Source organism: Aythya ferina (genome assembly GCF_964211825.1).
Source record: "Aythya ferina genome assembly, chromosome: 1".
NCBI lineage: Eukaryota > Metazoa > Chordata > Aves > Anseriformes > Anatidae > Aythya > Aythya ferina.
The window spans coordinates 77,353,149-77,371,017 of NC_140296.1; the positions used below are offsets into that span (position 1 = coordinate 77,353,149).

A 17,869-nucleotide genomic window follows, 5' to 3' on the forward strand; every position below is an offset into this window, starting at 1 on the left:
CAGGGATGATGAAAAAACAGATTACTCACGATGACTGGGAAGCTTTCCTCCTCAACAAATAGTCCACAACATCTGGGTCAGTCTCTAATAGGCTAATAAGAACTTCATTTTGTAGGTCAGGGGAAACCTATGAAGACAACAAAAATACTTAATTGGAGATTAATAACTTTTAAATACATTAATTTTTGTACTATGCTGAAACTAAAAGATCAAGTACAGTTACATTTACAGAGAGTATATTAAAATAAATATTCAGACACTTCCACTTAAATGAGAAGTTTCATGTAACAGATGCAGTAGGACTGAAGATCGCTTTGTACGAAGTCAAATGCTGATTACTGTTGAAAATCCTACTAGTACCCAGTTGGGTATTACATCTGATAACAAGAGTGCAATTACTTATGTATTGTAATCTCAAAAACCCCAATTCAAGGTCCTTATCTTCTAACTCCATTCAAAAATCTAGGGATATTCATACATTTAAATTCCAAGCAACTATACTTCTCTTGTTCTAGAAACAACATGAGATGTAATTACAGAGGAAGGAGAATGTTTCTTCATATATTCCATGGTATTTGGCTTATCTATGCCCCTGTAATATGGAAATTTCACGGTGACTGCTCTGTCTCTGAAGTTCTTCCATTGTTTTATTTCAGAGACAGCTGCTTAAGGTCAACATTTTTCTAAATTAAGTCTTAAAAACATGTAATGTTCAGATATCTGTATGGCCAAATCCTGGGATCGAGACACATTTAAAATCTGCTTAGGGCCTATTGGAACTTGAGCAGTTCATGCATTTTCATTCCACTGATAGATCTTTAGTGGTACTTATGTCACAGGAAAATGAGAGCGTCTATCCCTCTTATACCATACTACTACAGTTATACGTAGAAACTATCATAGCTATTCTGTACTTGGGAAATACAGTATGGATAGTTATAATGAATCTGCCTGTCTGATGTAAAATTGCTTAAATTACAAAGTTTATCTGTTCACTACTCAGGTTAACAAGTAGGTCCTGTTGGATCTCCAGCCACTCTGGACTTTGGATAATAGCAACACTCAGCCAGAAGCTGTGCCATCTTCCTCTGGAGTTTGGCTTTCTTATTTGCAAACTCCCTCTAGTGCACTTTATATGAAGACAAACCTTCAAAACATTTGAAACCTTCAGCTGTTGAAGGATATAACATCTCCTGGGGAGGTGGCACTCCAAAATCTTCCCAAGTAAACTTTGTACTTCCAGTTGCATTTTATAATGCAATCAATCTTTGAGAGAATTTGTCCACATCACAGTCGAACATTTAGCTCACCCATCACAACACTCAAATGGATGAAACCATCTGAGAAACCTGAGCGAACAGCTCAGGTTCACTCATGACGGATGGAACTGGAGGTAAGACAATCTCAGCAAGGGGTCATCACTTGTGCAATCTGCTTCTGGATGCAATTTGTCAGAGCCTTTATCTTTTGACCTTCAGGTCACACCGCATGGGCCATTTATTCTCCCCGACATTTACTGGAAAATAGGAATAGAATTAGTAATAGATTCCCTGGGGGAATGCCTTGGTTTGGGAGGTATTTAGGGAATTACATTACAAAGAAGGCAAATTACTTTAAAAAAAATAATAATTTGAAAATAAATGAAGATATGCATCCTTTACGTCAAATTGATCCAAAACATCTATGAAAAATTTGTGTGACTATGACTATTTCTTTAAAAAAAAGATATGTTTGACCTCTAAGATAGAGAAATTTCTTACTGATGGCCATTGGTATTATGGTCTTTAAATACATTATGTTCTTTTTATAGGAACACATTTTTGGAAACCTGGTGCCCTGTGACTTGTCTGTTCAGATAGCATTTCCATACAGTAGATTTCACTCCAGATAAAATCTGGGGGCAAAGTTACTATTCACCTTAGTATCAAGTTGCTATACATGTAATAATTTACTGACTTTGTCAGAAAAAATAGAAATATATTTTCCATGACTTACAAGCAGTCTTTCATTTCATAAAAATAAAACTGAAAAAAGTTCCAACACACTGAAAGAATGTACAAAACCCAAACTTAACACTTAATCAAGTTATAGGACTTTTATCTGTGTGAATGGGGGCACACCAATCTATGATCCTTTAACTGGATTTGTACCGATGGTCTCCTTTGCTAGTTGTTTGGTTTTGGGTTTCCTCCTGTGAAGCAACTTAAATCTATTTGGTTAACTGACTTGCAAGTGTAGAAATGATATGCATGTAAGTGTTAATTTAAATTTGTAGAGAATTACTAAATAGGTATCTTCAGAAGATGTTACAGAGCTGAAATAATTTTTATTGAAATAACTGCTTAACTGGCAATTATGTCTGAGTAGATGGATGAGAACCTGAAATTCATGGACAAGGGTAAGTACACATGGGAAAGCAAGGCTCTGCTGAAATAACAGTTTTTGCACCTGCTGATCACATACCTGGACTGATCAGTGGGCTTGGGCGCTCTCAGATGTCCTGTACAATCAGAGATATTCTGAGATTCTAAGGTTGGGTATCACAGCTACTGAGACACAGAAGGGTGAAGGAACCTTTGTAGTCTTTGCTTTGTGCCATGCCATCCCTGTCTACTGAGTTGGCACAGAGAGGCTATATGACTGCCTCCTCAGTGGGGAGGCCATAGTAGCCTCTAACAATAAAAACAATAAATTTCAGACACTATGTTAGACACTTTTCTTTGCAGCAGAGATGGATTTGGGTACTGGATGATATAAATGCATGACTGAGCTGCTAAATGCATAAATTCATCCTTCATGCCCAGCTAAAGCCAATAAGGCAAAGTGTGGTCGTGTTCAGTCTCCCTGAATCCAATTTCTGGGCATTGTTCAGAGACTAGCAAAAAGCAGTTCCACAATATGGACTTATGCATCCCTGAGACTCACTGAAATTGATAGGAATTGGATATTAAGGACCTTAACATCACGGACTTAACAGCAAGGTCAGCATCTTTTATGCTGAATTCACGTTTGCATATTAGTGATGTTAATGGTAATTGCTTTAGGAATAAAAACAGACCTTGATAATCCCAAGTTGTTCTGAAAAACAGAGCATTTCACTGAAAGTCAGAGTCATTCTGATATGAACTACATAGCATGTGCTGTATTCCTATGTTTTCTTTCACAAATGGTGCTTCAGTTTTAATGCTGAAGTCAACTGGAGTTTTATAACTTCCCCATATACAACAGAAAGAAGAAAAAAAAAAAAAAAAAAAGCACAAAACCACCTTGGCATCAATATGCTATATGTTATGGCTGTAGCTGGATCCTCAAGTCCAGATGTTTCTCTTTTTAAGTAGCACAAATGTCAGGTATAAACAACACTCCTGGTTTGGCTCCACTCCTGTGGGTTTGGAAGATGAACTGCTTGCTGCCTGATTTCAAATGATTGGAGTCCCAGTACAATGTAATGTACAGGTCTTTTTCCTTTCCATGCATCAATTACCAAAGGATGCTCTGGGCTTAATCTTCAGAATGCAAAAAGTCTCCCTGTGCTGCCCAATTTTTTCATGCTAACATGAAAAGTTGACAGCAAACTCTCATAGAAGTTTTATAAAAATGCAACCATGAGCAATTTGACACAATCCTACAAATCAAATATCACATGCAAGTCTAGACATTAGTCCAGAAAACAGGCAGAACTTGCCAGGTTGTTTGTTAAACTATGGTAATGGGAAGAGTAAAAGCACTCAGAGATGCTCATCTGTTAGGCACTTCTGTAATTTCACATCAGTGTATTTCAGCTTTCAGGAGAGTATCTGAGACAGGTTTGCCTCTCTCTCACATGCAGATAGCCTTTTATTTTTAAATCTGGTTTTAATCTCTCTCCACAATCTGAAAAACTGCTCTAGAAAACGAAAGAGAACTTCTCTTTTTCTTCCATCATTGCGTTTAATCTTCAGCGAAAAATGCAAGCATTGATGAGGTAAGGGAATAAATTTGTCAAAATGAAAGGAGACCATATGTAGGTTAGTCTTATCCTAGACCCCACTCTTTCCACACTGAAAGTCTGGACATGAGCTTGAAGTACGATGTGCTGAGATGTCACTGTGCTGTGAAGTGTTCTTAAAGAGAAATAACAGTAAGTACATGTATGTTTCTAGTATTGCAAGTATTCTTATTCAAATATTATTTTAACCTTGTTAGTGCCATCCACGCTCTGGGCCAGCAGAACTGCTCACAAGAGTGCAGTTCTGTCACTTTCTTTTTGTGCTGTGGAAGTAAAACTAGCACCTAAAGTTTCCCCAAACTGGGTAGGGGGTTGAAGTGGTGGAAAGAGGAGACAGAGGAAGAGAGAGAGAGAGCACCTAACTAGAACAAGAATAAAAATAAAGCAAAGGATGTAATGAAAGGCAATACAGTGTTAAAGAAAAGATGAGAAAACCACAAAGAAATTAATCTCAGGATAAGATCAATAGACGGTGCTCGTCATTGCTTTGTCATGCTTTCATCCCTGTTGAAATCTGGTAGACACCTTCTCCTTACAGTACCATGTGTCCACCACTCCCACATTCCCACAATCCAGTCTTGTCCATCATCTCCCACCAATGCTGTATCTAGCACCCAGCTTTGCTGAAACACTAAAGGAAGTCTTCCAGAGTATTCCTCCTCCTGTGCTGGAAACAAATCTCCTCAGTATATACAGCGCTGCTTAGTTTCAAGACACAACAAACAAAACTGTTTTCAACTTTCCAAGTAATCTTTTTTTGTTAAGATATTTATGTCTACTAAAGTGAAGACAGGGTGGTGCCCACCACTAGGTCTGACTGGCTTCCGATATCCTGAACTAGGGCTCTGCCTCAGGCACAAATCACGCAAAACTGAACTATGATTTCATAGACAGAAAAAAAGATAAGGTCAGAGAATGAACTGACCAGGTCGCTGCTAGGCTTTACCAGTGTAATTTAACTAAGCTGAATCTTCAGTAGGCAACAGTATGTAGGAATTATTTGGCCAAAACATGTTGAAGTCCAAGGTCACCATCCCTTCTATGAAGAACCTCCTTGCTTCAGCAAGTGAACAGAGAAGTACTCAAGAACAGCACACATTTATGCATTACTCCTCTTATCCCACTGACAAATAAAAAAGCTTTGTCCTTCCTCTCCATGTGACCAACAAGAAAATCTTTGGTAAGGGAAGTTGTTCCTTAAATTAACCAAGGATCTCTTATCCCTGCAGAAAAATTAGCTCCCTGACTTCTAAACCTGTGAGATGAAAGGTCATTTTCAGTCTTGTCTTGAAAACTAATGAGCAATAATAATGTATTATTTAGCATACGATTGAATAAACAATTCCATCATTTCATTTACATACAGAGGAAGATAATTAAGTAAGATAATATTCTCACTGACATAGAAACAGTTCCTGGAAAGGTATAAGTACAAATTTTCAGTATTATTGCTTTCTGCAAAGCATTTGCCTTGATGGAAGACTATTTTGTTTACTAATACTAGTCGAGCTTAATTGAATGTTGTTTCCACAGTTTATTTAATCCTTGTCTATTTTAATGCCAACCAGGTATTTCCTCATTTAACTTAAAAATGCCTAGAAGTCACAGAAGGAAACATCCACCTACCATAAAAAGGGCTTCGTAGTTTTCAATCATCTTTTGTACAACAGCTATGATAGCAGTACTCTCTTCAGCTCGAGCTGAACTCTGAACTGTGAATTCTTTGTCTGTAGATTTCTGCTTGTGCAACAGGTTAGGGCCAAAGATCGTAGCCAGGTTAAGTGATGTCATTTTGTTCCCAGTAATCTAGAAAACAGAATAGAAAGGAGGTGGGGTCTCCCAGGATCTAATGTATCCAGAGATTTATGTATATACACAAATACATGCAGACAAAACATTTGACAGATGGTTCATTCATCAAAACCAAAAGCAAGTGCTAGTCAAAAATTTAACCATTTTCAGAAATGTGGAAACACTTTGTTTGGACATCTCCACAACAAGCACTGTGGATTTTCTTGACAAATTTTCAAATGGACTGGAGAAGAAGGTGAAAGTGCTGCCTGCTTTAATTCCCTGGCAGGTCAGCAGTGGTGTACTTCATCTGAACTTGGAGATACTGCCTCCTGCTTCACTTTCTTACCTTGTTACTGTCTCTTAAGACCCAATACTACGAATTGTTAGTTTTTTCAACTGGCAATCATGATATGAAACAGATACAGTGAAGAAAAGCCAACTTTTCCAAGTTTAAAAAGTTAAACAGTTTGGGTACTTGAGAAACATGCTCATTATTTTTATTACTATTTTCCTGATTTTTTGCTTGTTTCTGAGAACACACTGAATATTTACTTTTTTCTGTTTTTGTTTTTTACTTTCTTCTGCATCTACAACTCTGTGTCTAAAGAAGCAAGAGTAACCTGGTTTTGGAGGAAGTAGAAAGCTAGGAACAAGTACTACAGTAGACAGCAACTATATGAAAAACATGTCATAGAGGTTATTAAATCAATATTTTCATGGCAGATTTGCGAGTAGACTACTTTTTTCCCATTCTATTCATATAACAGAGCAAAAGACAGGGGTCATGTGCTTTCTCTCTGTATCTCCACTTGGTTGCCATTCTGGGAATGCAGAAGATGATGCCAGCAGTTTGACTATATAAGACTGCGAGTGAATTTTGATAGCTGAACCAGTAAATCATGAGGCTTTTTTCAAAGAACAAACAATATCATATGAGTTATTTTTTTTCAGCTATATCTGAACAAATTAATTTTAAAAAGGTCAGAATGAGGCACAAAAAGAGGCAGAAAATAGCATTTCAAGAAATGAGTGGGACAAAATTAATCCTTTCAAAGCAATATTTTTATTTTTTTATAATATGGCATCTACTGAACATTCCAGTTGAATTTACAACTGTCTACTCACTATACCTTTTTTTTTTTTAAGCAAAACGAAACAACTAAAGCTCAGCTTTAGCACAGAGCTGATAGTTAAAAATAAATAAAAAATAAAATAAAACCTTTTCCTTTTATCACTACTTAATCTTGCAAAGACATCTGCACCAAGTAGGTGCATGGTGGACAGTCATAACAAACATGTTAGTAATTTTTCCAGCATGACTGTGCTTAAACACCCCCTATTGCACACCACCATGCACCCAGCTGTTTTTTGGGTGATCAGAGTAGTGATCCACCAAGGATGCGTGGGCACATGGTGTCTTGAGAGAGCCAGGGGTAGCCTCTGGCTCTGCCTGGATCAGCATGTGCAGGCTGTCTGTACAAACAGTGAGTCTTCTCTAAAGGGCAGTCTCGGGACATCCCTTAAAAAGTGATGTAAACATATCAACTGAAATAAGCTGGATGAGTCATTTTAATAAAGTTCATCATCTGTCTTCATCTTCATGAGAGAAGGGCTTTCGAAAGACATCATGGAGAAGAGCCTGTGTGCCAAAGCTCACACGTCTTCTTTCCACTGATAGCAAAATACAATCTTTTGCCCTGTATGTCTTTATTCACTTAATTATTAATGAATAGCTTAAGTAATTATGAATAAAATACTCTATTGTCTATAAAAGATATCCAATTGCATGTAATATTCTTGATGCTTACAATACTGCCAAGGTGACTTTCATAAATTTGCCTTGCAATACCTGTAGCAGAGCTGATGTACTCTTAAGGGGAATGAAAATTCCTTCACTACAACTGTTTTGCCAAGCCCACTCTCTTAAGCAGCATCAGTCCTGCAATAAGATCCTCTCAGGTACGTTCCTCAACTGAGAGAGAACTCTTTGCTGGACCAAAGGGACCAAGACCTTAGCCAGCTTATATGCACTATGTTTTTAAGTACAGTAAAACTGTTACAGGCTGCTCTTTTCCAATGCCTTTCATTATAGTGGTTTAGTTGTTTATCAGCTTATTGCTGAAGACAAAAATAACAGCATTTGAAAGGGATTTAAACTGAAAAAGGTCCTGAAGTCACATGTAGCACATTTGAAGTTAGGGCTTCAGGCAGAAATTCAGCAAAACTCAGAGTGCCTATCCTTGAATAGCAACCAAGTCCAAAAAGAGTCCAAAAAAGTCAGCAGTTTTCCATTTGGAAGACTCTTCTCCAGGTGTTTCAGCAGCATCTCAGAAGTAACCTCAGAACCTCTCTGCTACAGATCACAGGACAAGGAAGTCCCTCCCACAGAAAAACTGGGACAATTTTGTCAAGAAGTGTCTGACTGCATCCTTCTCAATCAAAAAAAACAGAGTTGCTGCCTTTTGCAGAGCAGTCCACTAGTTCAAACATTTTCCCGGGAGAAAATGGGAAACCTGGATTTTCAGATCTTCTGTAGTGTGACTGTCTTAGATGCACACGTCAACGCTCAGTACACCTAAGCAATGCAGCTATGGGTATTCTTGTCACTGGGGTTGGGTGCAGTACAGTCTCTCTACTGAATTTGTTCCAGAATGCAACAGTAGGGAGGCCATTATGAGAACAGGCAACGATGGACCTTGACTCCAACTGGTGATTAGGTCTAACAGTTAGAAGTGCACCCGTCCTTCATTTTTTTATTCTTCACTACACAATTCACACAAGGAAACTAAGAGGAAAAAGAATTTAACTATGTTCAAAGGTCATATAAGAAAGCAAAAAGCAGAGAATGAAAAAAGAATGAAAAAGCACACTCTTGAATGCCTGACACTTTTCTATGGAGAAGTGGGCAGTATTTTTTCCATAGAATGTAACAGGAAAAAACAAAGGTGGAAAAAGGATGGACAACATTAAATATTCTTAACAACAAGGCCTATAATGTTGTGCATCTCCCAGAGAAAGTGCTAGATGCCCTACTGATTAAGTCATATAAAAATTAAACTCATGCAGCCCTAAGAATGTAGTAAAAAACTAAATGTCAAATGTGTGGACAAGAATAAAAAATCTCCCTCATCTTTCAGGGGTACGTCACATGGTTATTTCACAGCCTTAAAGATCTCTTTTGAGACCCGTAATTAAGCAAAGTCAAAGGACATGAGTGTTTGGAACTTACCTCTTGGCCATCTTTGTCTGTGGTGTCTTCTGCGTGGCCAGCCACTGTGGAGAGGAACTGCAGCAGTCGGTGTAGGGTATCGCAGTTACAGGGAGGTAGGAGATAAATGAGAAGCTGTAAGGTGCTTAGCTGTTCATCTGGCTCTAATACTAAGAGGGGAAAAAATACATTCTAAGAAAAGTACTCCAACTAACCTAAAATCAGAACAAATATACTGTTCCCAGCCCAAAGGAAGGCATAAGAATAGCTTTGTTTAATGATAATTTTCCTCGTAACATCAGAAGAAAAAGAGAAAACACTTCAAGGAAATACCAAAAGCATAACAATATTCTTATGGGATTTTTGCTTTGGTTGGTCAACATTTTGCTTATAGGTTCATAGGCTCTTCTCCCAGCCTATGAGAGCAAAATCCATGCTGCGTACTCCATCACTGCCACTCAACACAAAAATTATGTGTAATTTTCTACTTATTACATTCATTTTGGTATAGTTATGGGTTTACAGGGCACCCTTTGGAAGCGTTCCAGTAAAGTTTATGCTTTGGCCATTATAATTTTTTTTTTCTTTTTTTTTCACAATTTCACATCTTACAGAGTCTGGGAAACTGGAAAAGCAGATAGAAATGTTTAGGACATTCTACACTTCAACCACCTAAAATGCAATGGTAGCCAGAGACAAAGGTGAGATAAAGTCAGGATCTCAGACATGAGGGCTAGAAAGAAGCTGAAGAACATACCAAGCAGCAGTTCAAGCCTGAATGGTCAAACTTTACATTTTCCCAACTCTTTGAGAGACTGGACCCAGGTTTTAGCATAAGCCAATACATTTGTGACAATGTTCTGAGAGCCATTAACTACCATGAAACTTGAACTTTTGAAGCTAGGCTTTTGAAGCCAGACCATAATTTTGATCAGTGAATAGCAACAAAAGCTAAGAGCATTCACAGTGCTGAGATACCAGGAACATTAATTCTATCATATATACCAACGTAAAAATAGGTATTAATAGATATATGTGAAATCTGTGTTCTAGTTCTCTGGATTAATACAGCATGAAAACCAAGGAAAGTCACCAGAAAATTATAAATATAAATATATATATAAATATTTGAAGTAAATCAAGGTTAGAGTATTAAATGCACAGAAAACAAAATACAGTTAGTAGAGATTATAGAATTCAAACAAGCTTATCAAAAATCAGTAAATCAAGATGCTTCAGAGCTCACAGAGTGTGTTGATGAAAGGTGTATAAAGTTCTCTAGTGAGAAGCGGGTCAGGCATATCACGCAGAAATTCCTTTAATAAAGCAGCAACATCATGAATGCTGTGCTCTTCGTCCAGCACGACATCTATGCCTCGGTCAAACTCTTCACGTAACTGAAAAAAATAATGACACAAAATCTTAGTCACTTAACTAGCATATTCCAGCATAGAAGATCTTTTAAGATGTGACCATTTTCATTTTCCAGATTGCAGAAATGTTTTTTGGTAAGGCTGAATATATAATTCACTTCTAAGTGATCATTATTAGGGAGATAACAAACACCACGCTAATACCTTTATGAGGTATTGCTTTTTTTTTTTTTTTTTTTCTAGCTACAGTCCCCAGACAAAACTGTGTGTAAGTCAAAGGCATCAAACTTCCCAGAGGCAGAAGAAATCCCTCTCCCACATCCAATATGCCTTTCGAAAATATAGATGCCTGACTTTCTGAAGAGACTTCCCACCACCCATAGCAGAATACTTTCTTCAGATTGAGAGCTCCATCCTTTACTCTTTTGTTCTTTTTGAAGAGTCAAGATCTTTTAAAACTATTTCCTGGGAATACTTCATATCTTTGCTAATACTATGAGGTGTCATAATATATTCTTTCAGGGAATAATTATAAATCTTACTAAACACAAGGAAATTTGAGATATCAGCTTGCCTTACCAGGATTACTAAATGCACTTTTTGAGATATCAGCTTGCCTTACCAGGATTACTAAATGCACTTCAAAAAGGAAGAAAGAAGGTACATCACAAGCAAACTATGTGTGATAATCTGAGGAAAATCTTGATTACAGGCAAATCTATGTTGTGTGTGTATGTAGAATAGGTAGAGAAGGTAGAAAATCCCCGTATTTCTACATAATTTGTGCCATCATAATGAGCATGAAAGGCATTCTATAAAAAATAGAGCCTCCTTTCTAATTTATTAAGGTTATTATTGTTATTAAATTAGTCTTTATTAATATGAATAATAACAGTATGAAGACCAGAATTTTTTCTTTATTCATCATTATGTTTTTGCCCACTGTTTTGTAGCCAAATATTTTCCAGTACTGACTTGGGGATTTAATTCTCAGATCATGTCTGCTCTTCAGACTGATGGCAAACATGGAACATCACTGTGGAGCACCACAAATTACTTCTATCCAGAAGATTATCCCCACAGATACTGCCCCAAGGCAACTGAGGAAATCAATCAGCACTGCACCAAGAATTTGAACTTCCCAAATAGCTGTCTGAATCACGAATTGCTAGTATAGCCTTGAATATAGAGCACTTCTGATCCATTATCTTTAGAGGCCTAAATGGATTTTCCTAATTAGCACAATATCAAATAATCATTGGTGGAACACAGCCACGTTTCAGGCCCAGGTATCACAATGGTTAAAAAGCAGTACGTTTCCATGTCAACCGTAGGTCTCTCAGACTTCCTTCACAGTGAATATTTGCAGACTTTTGGAAAGTACACCCAGTGAGCTACTGTATCCACTGGACACGTGAGAACTGGGGACATCCCTGCTGGGAGTGGGACAGGAAAGCACAGCTCCAGCCATGCCGCTCTTCAGCCTTGGGGTCTGGCAGCTTCACCAGCAGAGCTGTCCTCCAGGCACCCAGACTAGTGTAGAGGCCTGCCCTCCCTAAGCTCAGCAGTTATGCTCTGCCCATGTAACTGTATGGTTTCTGGGCACAAACTAATACCTGGCACCCGGGTATACCAGACTTTGATTCAGCACCAGCTCAGGAGCCTCGGTCCTACACTCCACTAAATGTGAAAAAGCTCTAAGGTGGTTTGTAATAGACACGTTCTAGATTTTCCCTTCCTGCTCACCAATAAAAAAATCTGCTGGCACATGCACTCATTTATTTATGTATTTATGGCAACAGACTACAGTTGAAATAGGACATTTTCTAACTGGAGGAGGAAGGGAAACAAAACTATGCCTGCTTTCTGTACAAGAAAAACTAATGAACAGCTGCGAAAGCACACCAAAATCTGAGTATTGGGTTTGGCTTTCCATGGTTCAGAAAATGAATGGAATTTTAACTGAATCCAGACTTTCCCATGTGTTCATGTTGACAGCATTTATTATTGTAGCTGCAAGGGCCAAGCTGATGCATCCATGTTGTTTAATAAAATAAATTAGTTCATCTAATTCAATAAATTAGTCTCTGTAATAGAATACATAAATACCCAAATCTCTTGGTTTCCTTAGCTTTTGAAAACAGAGTAAAAGAAAAACTGGTGAAGGTTAGTTATGTTTGAAGTAAGGCTTAGGTTACAAGCAAATGATATAAGCTCCCTGCTTTCTCCCAGAGGTGTGATGCAATTGTACTCATCCCTGAATAATAAATGTTTTGACATCAAAACTTGTAAGGCATATTAGAGGCAGCTTACTTTTCAATAGTTTTGAAACAACTGTGTCTGCAGACCATGAGTGTTTTCAGCTTCGTGGTATATCATCCACACAGCAGTATTAACTGGTAGAGGGTAAACTACTAATCAGCAGGTTATACTGTTCTGCCAGCCAGAATCAAGACAGTTTATCTATTCATCATAACTCTCCAAAGAAAGCCAATCATTATGTCGTATATTTTTGCATCACAGAACCATTATTCCTGGGATTAGATGCAGCCAAGCTTTCTTTTGCTCTTTTCTATTTTGTCTTTTTGGTCTTAAAGTTCCTAGCAGGGGTATTTTACCACAACTTTTTGTCTTCTCTCTAAGCATCATACAACCATTAAGCACTATTGTCCACAGTTCTAATTCAACATGTATTCCCAGCTTCTGGGAATAACAATGCAAGAGCTAGGCTGAGGAAACACCCACTTCTGACTTTGTCTATGGAACCTAACCGTACACCATCTTTGTTTTTTCAACATTTGGCTGAGACTAGGAATTGGATGGGTCTGCTCTGACCTTAAAGTGGAACGGGTAAAAGAAAGGTGATGTTTGGGAACAGCAATCTGAGGGTCAAAGAGATTGTTCTGTACTTTCATATTTCTTCATACTGTAAGTTTTCTGAAAAAGATTTATAGTTTTGGTTTACTTTGGGAGCTGCTGCTGTTTCTGAGATGAACAAGCAGCCAAGATTTCTTTTTCCTGACAATGAAACCTTTGGAAAATTTCATCACGGTAGGCTATTTGGATATCCAACCCTTTGCTACTTCAATGGAGCAAAACATACAGTGATTGTTAATCTGTTGAGATCCTGAGAAGGATTTCACCAAGTGTTAAAGAAGACTAAAAATGGCCTGTTATGAGCTATCAAAAAATATAATAAAGTCACTAACACAGGAAGTCTGAAGTTCACTGGGTGAAGGACTGGGAAGAAATCACCTAATGGAAAGCAGTAAGGTTATTTGTACCATACCTGATGAGGGAAAAGAATATCCATATCTACTCACCTGTCTTACTCTCTTTTTTGAACTTCCAACTCTGAATATTCCTACTGTCTGGAGACCTGCAAGTAGAGCACATCAGACAACTGTTTTATTGTATGATTTTCTGCTGAAAATTGCATTGAGTCAAAGCAATCTGGGTTATGTGTGTTCTTAAAAGAGTAAGAAAAAAAGAGGATAAAAAACCCACAACTTATTTCTTTACAAGGTTACACTTACCACACTGAGACAAAATCCCTGGAACAAGTAGCGATACAGTGTAGTTTACCAAGCTTGCAAATGGCATCTCTGTGACATTTCTCTTGATGCCATCTTCTTAGTGCCACTACTATTGTGTGAGGGACAGAGGTAATGCTGACAGTAAGACATGGCTCAGTGTTTAGAGCCGGCCCTTCCAGGACTGCCATCGAAGGAAACGGGCAATAAAATATCTAAATACTTGAACACTGAACTGTGTCTTTGGATTTGGGAAGCAGATGGTGTTTGGTTTTACCAGCTGGCTGTATAGTGCCTACCAATACGAAGTTTTCCTTCAAAGAGATGTAAATAAGTTGTTGCCTGCTATTCCAAGAGAAATCAGTTCAAACCTTCTTCTATCCTTGTAGATACTACTGGAATATCAAATAAATAATATGTGGTTGATGAATGGATACATATCATCAAGTAACAGCAACTGAAATACTTGAGATTAAAAATCATCTTAGAGGTGCCACAGTCTTTAGCAATTAGAGTGTAAGTGGAAATCTTAGAGGCTCGAACAGCTGTGTATATAGGATCATTTTATAGAGCTAGACATCATTTTCAAAAAGGATGAGATCGTCTAAAGCTTTGAAAAATGTATGGTCTAACAAAGGCTACTCAGAAATATTCATCTTCTTTACTGACATACAGGAAATGTAAAATAGCCTTGTAAAGCAAATGTTGTCCCCCCCCATAACAGCCATGAGGCTACACTACTTGCTGGAGATGTGTAGCTCCACAGTATGTGGAGTTGCAGATTCTCATCAGAAAAAAAATCAGGTTGGATTCTGCCTTTTAGCTTTTAGTCTTAACATGGCACCCCTCTTCAAATATTCTTCTGTCTTCAGTTAACAGAAAGTTGAATTGATAGAACAACACAGAACGAATTTAGTAAACCCTGGAACCATCTGGGAGTGATGGTTCCCATGGCAGGGAATCATCTGAGATGGAGATACTCATATTGAGCAAAAACTGGAAGCTTGTTCCTGCACAAACATGCAGCATTTGTTTTACTCAAGGGCTTGAAGGAAGTCAAACCTTTATGACTCTGGGACCTGATCCCAGGGACAGCAGGGAAGAAGAACTAGGCCAAGGGCCTTTATGGCTAAAGAAAACTAATCTTTTATTTTTTAAAATCATATATTTCTGTAATCCACAGATACTTAGGTGGATTAAACTGAAAATTGAAGAACACCAGTATTTGCTCCAAATTATCTCTGATTATTGTGTTATTGGGTACCACAGTGTACTCTTAGAAAATGCACAAAGAAACGTCCTAAGTTTTATTTAAAAGGAACTTTTAATATAAAGCAAGCATTTTAGTAAAAAAGTGTTGCATAGGAAAGTATCTTCGTTATTTCAGTGGGTTAAGAGGATTAAGCACTTCATCACTAACGTTTAAGTGACATTAAATCACAGTATCCAAAGGAACCTCAGCTGGATGTCTCTTTTTGCTGAGTCAGACAGTTTAATGTTCTCTGAACTCAGCTAACCTTACTAAAAGGCATGAAAGTCATTCATCTTAAACTTAATGATCCCTGTATTTGTCAACCATGATATTTCCTCTCTGTAAAAGGCTAACAATGACTTGCTTTCATCATTTTCCTTTATATATTTGTAAGCAACATGGTTTTCAATTATGTACTGTAAAAGCTTAGTATTGTTGTCTAAATTGCAGTCCCTCATCTGCAAAAGCTTTTCATTCAGAGTCAGTAAATGACTTCTTTCTGGTCACATTAGGCATCAAATGCATCATTTGGTGTTGCAGTCACCAGTACTTAATGGTTTGTTTATCATCTGGTCATGTGATAAGTCTGTCTTCCTGTGGCCAAGTTATTTCAATTCTCATGAAAAATCTTAACAAGACAAAGATACATTGGGAAAGATGTTGAACAGATACCTTGATTAACTATTGTTTCTGCATTACAGAAAGCTGGTGGGAGGTTTGCATCTGAATGATCATGAAGACACAAGAAGAATATTGGCACAATTTTATAATTCTCTTCAGAGAGAGCAGGACTGAGCCTGAGGCTGATCAGTAGGACTCAAGCCAGGGACAGAGTAGGCAGCCTGAAAGCCTTGTAGTGAACAGGAAAATGCTTCTTGGAGCTTAATATAATTTAGTGTGGGATTATTTTATTTCTCTAAACCTCTATTTTCAAATGTTGTTTCTAGCTAAGTCTTGCACTGTAGCATAAACTGTTCATGTAGCTTTTGTATCTTCAGATCCACTGGCTGGTAAGAATGACTGGATTGCACATTTCAGGCTTTCATTCTCACTGTATGAGTAAATCTGTGGGGTGTAAAGATTCATTCTTGCAGAGCTGAGCACTCCATTACTGGATGAATGACTTCCAAGAAAGTTTTTTCCTTCATGCTGAACAGGCCAGTTTGCAAACTTATAACACAGGTCTTCTGTTTGGGAGGAAATTGTCTTCTAAGTAATTACTTGTGAGACAGGATCTTTAGCAAGAGGCAAAATAAGAGGGAAAGTGTCTGACTTTCAAAGATGTCCTTGCAATTTTAAGTATACACTTGTTTCTCAAAATACAAGTTTATTTATACTATAGTAAAAATACATCTGCCACTCATGGGAAAATGAGATATTCTTACCATGTTTTTCCAAGTGCTGGCAGCAACTATCTACAAGCCGGGGAACCTGCCTGTAAATTGGGTTCAGGCTTAGTTTCTTATCTCTTGCTTTTTCTTTCTTGCTCTGGGCTTCTGCTGGCAAAGAGAGCTGGAGAGCTTCTAACAACCGTGACTGGTTGTCATCAAGATCAGTAATAGAGTCCACAGACATTGCACCCTGTAAAATACACATGCATGGACAATCAATATGGCTGGAGAAACCTAAAGGCCACATTACTTCATCTGACAAAGAAAAAAAAATGTCTCCCTATTTTAAATGAACTAATATAAATATACACTTTGTTATGCTGCTTTCATAAAATAGTCAAGTTCTAATACCACTGTAATGGATGGAAAAATCAGGACAGTAACAATGCTATTATTACCAAACCACAAGAAATACAAATTAGACACTAAAAAAAATAAATGCTTTACATTCATTTGGCACACTTTTTTGTTATTGTAGAAGACTGGCTATACTCCAGGACAAGGATGAGTCAGGGTTTGCACATACAATTCAGCCATACGGTGTTTATGTGCATGAAGGTATATATATATTTTTAAACCTGATTCCCTATTTCTTCCATATTTTGGGCAATTGTATCAGTGAAAATTACACAAACATCACATATAGTTGGCTAATTATTAGTAGTTGGCTACCAATTGATTTGCTGTAGAGATTGAAATAAAAATGCATTATGACAGACAAAGACTCACCAGAGGAGGTACAGAGATGATATTTTTTCAGTAATTCTACTTCATGCATCTTAAAATCATTAATATTCCAATGAAAGCTATGAACGTTATCTTTAGATTACAGGGAAGCACAAAGACTCAAGCAGCCAGTAAAGGACAAAGCAGCATGAGGTTTATGGCATTTTTCAATGTTCACATTCGAAAATGAAGATTTTTGTTTCAAACCACAACATTACTGTTATTTCAAAACAACCATTTCCCTCATAGTTGATCAATTGTTATTAAACTTACAAAGCAAAAGTATTTTAGGCTTATGAATAATAATAAAAATAATTAAAAAGATATTTTTTATTTCTCAATAAAATATATATATTGTTTAATATTTCCTTTCCTTCTGGAAAAAAAAAAAAAAAAAAAAAAAAAAAACACAACAGATACCATAACCTAAAATGCTGAACAGGTAACCAGCATGCTATTTTAACACAGAATGAAAAAGTGTAGAATTTCCATTCAAAACTTTTCTGAGAACTCTAATTTCTTCAAAGCAAGCTCTTCTGCTGCTGACAGGCATTTCATAGACTGTAGGCAAGATCGTTATGTCTGTTAAATGGGACCTGTTAGG

At 37.3% G+C, this 17,869-nt stretch overlaps 1 protein-coding gene across 7 annotated transcripts in view; it reads right to left on the reverse strand.

Moving 5' to 3' along the window:
- The window catches only part of ARHGAP6 (Rho GTPase activating protein 6), a 312,132-nt gene that overhangs the window by 12,036 nt on the left and 282,227 nt on the right, over nt 1-17,869 (reverse strand). For all 7 annotated transcript variants that reach the window (XM_084507617.1, XM_084507616.1, XM_084507620.1 and 4 more), the window contains 6 exons: nt 16,534-16,729; nt 13,687-13,742; nt 10,237-10,387; nt 9,012-9,160; nt 5,615-5,794; nt 30-127 (listed from right to left, as the gene is read on the reverse strand). In XM_084507617.1, the coding sequence (XP_084363743.1) occupies nt 30-127; nt 5,615-5,794; nt 9,012-9,160; nt 10,237-10,387; nt 13,687-13,742; nt 16,534-16,729 (830 nt within the window). The remainder of the gene's footprint in view (nt 1-29; nt 128-5,614; nt 5,795-9,011; nt 9,161-10,236; nt 10,388-13,686; nt 13,743-16,533; nt 16,730-17,869) is intronic.